Consider the following 5,098-nt stretch of genomic DNA (forward strand, 5'->3'; position numbering starts at 1 on the left):
TTCAAATATAGATTAGGACTGAATGACGAAAATCTTCAATATTATTTTCTAGTAAGTACCAGTAACAGATTGATGAATGAATTACAAAGTCCTTGAATAGTTTTATGTATCCTTATAAATATATATGTTTAAAACCATCTCCATAATGTTAGAGTAAAAATTTCAATTTGTATTTCTACTACACTGTAAGGTAACCACTTATCACAAACAGTAAACTCATTAATTAACAGTTTGATGATATTAATTAGTCTACAATGACTTGAGATGTCATACTTTGCTGTATAACGGTATCAGGGGTACACAGAGAGTTCCTCCACTCAGAAAAAGGCACCACTTTCCATATCGCCGTCACAAATTGGTCCGGAATAGCATTCAAACTTCCTTCTTTTCTGAAATGCACCACATCCATAATATTGATACTCATTATAGAATCTGTACCTCTGTGAAGTAACCTTTGCCTCCTCGATTCAGCTCACCAAACTCTGTTACAATCACAGAGCACTGATCATGAGGAATAGATCACAGCTAGCTACTGTTATTAGTCCTAACTCAGATCCTTTATCTCTACAGGTTCATTCCTTACAGGTTACAGCTGAACCATCTATGTAGCTACATCTCTATTCATATATAGCACTTTGTCTTCTCTAGCTACAGCAGCAGTTTTGATTGTAACACTGGCATAATTTTAGCTAACGATCTACAGTATGCGTGTTGTACCTCTAATTGGATAGAACTGATTTACCAAAGAAGCTGATGTGGGTGCAATTATGGGCACGGCACCCTGTCTCACTTGCTCTTTATGGCATATCACAGGGCTGTGCTATGCCAACATGCATTTAGCAAAATCACAACAGATTCTACCCGAGAACTTTCCCTCTACTTATCCACTGCTCGATGGGTGGTAAACCAATAAACTAAGCATTCAAGTCTTACGAAAGGCTGCCAGGTGTGAGAGATAGCAACACAAGCACTCGAATTCAACAGGTTTTAGATGATGAACATGTCACTATCATTTGACAGTCATGTGACATGTCTTTCTAGGTCTGGTCCTAGATAATTGGCTACCAGTATCCATGAAACTCTAACACAGTCTTAGTAAATTGCACAATCATGTTTCAAGTTAGGATATTTCTTCAGGAGAAGGCAAGTTTAAATCTGCTGATTAGAAACAGCTTTCAGAGTCAGACCCAAACCCCTTGTTCTGTTTGTCAGCTCTTCCCCGACGAATCCTGGGAGTAATTTGAAGCTATAGAATTGTCTTTTGAGTCCTTCGCAGCATTATTATAATTAGACGGATCAACACTTTCATACGCCTCATCTTTGTAGGCATCTTTATCCACAAAATCAGACTTTTTCTCCATGTCCAAATAATGTGGTGAGACTTTTTCATCACCCATATAATTAGCCCCGCCCTTGTCATCCTCAGAATCTTTCAGTCTATGTTTGTCTATCTCCGCGTAATTTGTAGGCATCAAGTGCTTCTTATCTGTCACATGATTTAACGATACAAAATGGTCGTTTTCTGTCCTCTGTAGTGAGGAGTTTGCCGATTGGCTGCCATGCTTTGGCTGAGTTTCCTCCTCATTTTCCTTTGGTGTGTTTTCACCATGCTCCAAAGCTGCAGCACCTGGCTGAAAATAGCCACGGTTCTGATGTCTGAACTCGTCAGTTGACATATTTGTAGGACTTGTTGGGAAATGTGGTGGGAGGTCATTATCTTCGGCTGAGAAAAAAAAATAACAAATTGATATAACATGACCAGTAAAACGGGTAAGACAATATTACATCACAAAAATATGATGTCTAAATAAGATATTTAAGGTTTTGATGATAGTACCTTAGGTTATGACAGGATGGAAGGATAGCACATTTTTAGTTTCTTTGTATCCAACATCCATATGAAATAACATAGACCAAATCGACATTCTCAGAGGCGAAGGGATCCAATGTCATGCGAGCGCTAATTTTTTGGCATTTTTATTTTTTAATGCAAAATATTTACATTGATTTAATCATACTTACCCCGGTATATTAATTTTGCACCCTTTCATTGAAAAAAAAAAAATCTTAACAGCAATGTTATTAAAAGATAAAAAAAATAAAAACAAACAAACAAACAAAGTTTAATGATTCAACTGAGCCCCTGTCATATCAAAATTTAATCTAAAATGGAAAAAACAGACTATCTCTATATCAAAACTTTGATTCGCATTTGGAAATTATTGGTCTTAAATTATAGGGCTGTAACGAGTATTCGAGTACTCGAGTATTCACGAATCATTGAGAAAGATCAGATACGAATATTTGTTACTCCTGATATTTGTGGATCGCGATCATTCAAAAGCAACAAGAGGCCATTGGCCTCGTAGCACTATGGTCCAGTTAATTAATGTTCAATGATTGGTTTTGACTAATATTATTGATTATCACTCATATGCACTGTTTAAACTAATAATTAATTAGGACAATTCAAATGACCACTGGCATTTAATTGTTATCAATGTTGGTATTAAAACAATCATAAAATTTTTTCAAGACAGATGTCATTCATCAAATGTTAAGTTATATATAGATCAACGGTTTTATAAACAAGAGATCCCAGAGGGATCTTGGCGCCCACCAAAGAATGATCTATGTCTGAAAAAGGAAAGATGGATCTTTTCTCTACTTTTCAAACTTTTTCAAACAGTTACTACATATAAAATTTGAGACAGATCGCTTCAGTACTTTCTGAGAAATAGCAGTAACAAACTTCAACTATCAAAATCAAAGATGGCGGCCATCTTGTTGACCAATTGGTCCCAAAATGCTATATGCACTACTAGGGCCCTAGGGGAACCTGCAAATAAAATTTGAGACAGATCTCTTCAGTACTTTCTGAGAAAAAGCGATAACAAACTTAAAATATCAAAATCCAAGATGGCTGCCTGGCGACCATCTTGTTGACCAATTGGTCCCAAAATGCAACATGCACAACTAAGGCCCTAGGGGAACCTGTATATGAAATTTGAGACATATCCCTTCAGTACTTTCTGAGATATAGCGATAACAATCTTTGAATATCAAAATCCAAGATGGCTGCCAGGCGGCCATTTTGTTGACCGATCGTTCCCAAAACGCAATATGCACAACTAGGTCCCTAGGGGAACCTACATATGAAATTTGAGAAAGATCCCTTCAGTACTTTCTGAGATATAATGATAACAAACTTTAATTATCAAAATCCAAGATGCCTGGCGGCCATCTTGTAAACCGATTGGTCCCAAAATGCAATATGCACAACTAGGGCCCTAGGGAAACCTACATATGAAATTTGAGAAAGATCCCTTCAGTACTTTCTGAGATATAGCGATAAAAAACTTTAACTACCAAAATCCAAGATGGCTGCCTGGCGGCAATCTTGTTAACCGATTGGTCCCAAAATGCAATATGCACAACTAGGGCCCTAGGAAAACCTACATATAAAATTTGAGACAGATCCCTTCAGTACTTTGTGAGAAATAGCGATAACAAGAATTGTTAACGGACGGACGGACGGACGGACGGATGGAAGGACTGACGGAATGACGGACCACGGACAAAAAGCGATTTGAACAGCCCACCATCTGTTGATGGTGGGATAAAACAAGAGGCCAATGGCCTCGTAGCACGATGGTCCAGTTAATTAATGTTTAACAATTGGTTTTGACTAATATTCTTGATTATCACTCATATGCACTGTTTAAACTAATAATTAATTAGGACAATTCAAATGACCACTGGTATTTAATTGTTATCAATGTTGGTATTAAAACAATCATAAAATTCTTTCAAGACAGATGTCATTCATCACATTATATATAGATCAATAGTTTTATAAAAAGATTGATTTGTGCAGAACAGTTTTTTTCTGAGCAGGATTTTAGTGTGAGCGTATGCAGAAGCAGCATCTTCTTAGTAAGAATATTGTTGGGACCAACTCAAATAGCATCAACTTAACTTCAATATTAGAAAATTTAATAAAATTCAAAATTTAACAATGCTGTTTATTCAAATTTATCAGAATATTGTTATATGATAAAAAATAATTGGGGAAACTGTTTCCTGTATGATTGCTTATCGGTATCACACATGAACAACTATGTATAATCAACACACATGTACAACTATGTATAATCAAAGTGTTAAGTTGACTAGACTTTTAAAAGATACCTGCTGGAGGAGGGCTTAATTCATTATAGGTGTCAAAAAAATCAATGATGTTTGGCTTTCCCGGTTATAAGAGGTAAACTGAAGTTGCTTCAATACCTTGAAATTAATTACTTATCTTTTATCTCATTTTTCTTCAACACAATATAAAATTTCACAATTAAGATAACAATGCACAAGTTGTATTGGCTGGGTCTCGGCACAACGGAATGTGTACTACGGGTCAATCAAATTGACATTGGCAGCTACAGTCGAGCCTTTCCCAGGGCCTTGATAACAAAATACATTAATTAACTCTCAACCATTGTTTTTCCCTTTAACAGTAAATGGTATATGTAACACATTTACACACACATATAGGCCTATAAACAGCATCTAGATGAAAAACTAGGTCACCTGACTTGTGACACTGTCCAGGGAATATAGATTATCCAACACAGATAATTATGATGTCATGACACTTTGAGTAACATATTTAAGAATAGAAAAATAATGAATATTTCTTAATTGCCTTAATCTTTTCTTAAAACTTTATTTCTTTTGTATGAAGTGGTACCGTCGGCCATATAATTTCCCATAATGCATTGTGTTTCTCATTTAAATATTACTATAGACAAAGAAGGAATGAAATATATTTTAATTCCTCAAAAATAGAGTTTATGTCTGTTTGTCGCCAAGTTTTATCAGTTCGGTCCTTATCTATAACTACATGTCTCTGCCAAATTTCATTGCTGTCAATGGTGTATAACTTGAGATATCCTGTTCACAACGTGATTTTCAAAACTAGGGGGAATGCTATAAGCTACGATGGAGCTACGCTCCATCGTGCTAAAAAAATTGATTTGTGCAGATTTTTTTTTTTCTGAGCAGGATTTTAGTGTGAGCGTATGCAGAAGCAGCATCTTCTTAG

At 35.8% G+C, this 5,098-nt stretch overlaps 1 protein-coding gene across 1 annotated transcript; it reads right to left on the reverse strand.

Moving 5' to 3' along the window:
- Window positions 1-104: 104 nt before the first annotated feature.
- On the reverse strand, window positions 105-2,606 carry LOC138313065 (uncharacterized). Its single transcript, XM_069253717.1, has one exon. It carries the CDS (start codon window positions 1,674-1,676, stop codon window positions 1,209-1,211), a length of 468 nt encoding a protein of 155 aa, XP_069109818.1. The 5' UTR covers window positions 1,677-2,606; the 3' UTR covers window positions 105-1,208.
- Between the last annotated feature and the right edge of the window lie 2,492 nt (window positions 2,607-5,098).

The sequence above is a fragment of the Argopecten irradians genome, unplaced genomic scaffold, assembly GCF_041381155.1.
Source record: "Argopecten irradians isolate NY unplaced genomic scaffold, Ai_NY scaffold_0575, whole genome shotgun sequence".
Lineage (NCBI taxonomy): Eukaryota > Metazoa > Mollusca > Bivalvia > Pectinida > Pectinidae > Argopecten > Argopecten irradians.

Bases quoted from the DNA above. Each gene is read 5' to 3' on its own strand.
- LOC138313065 (XM_069253717.1), bottom strand. From the start codon at position 1,676: ATGTCAACTGACGAGTTCAGACATCAGAACCGTGGCTATTTTCAGCCA.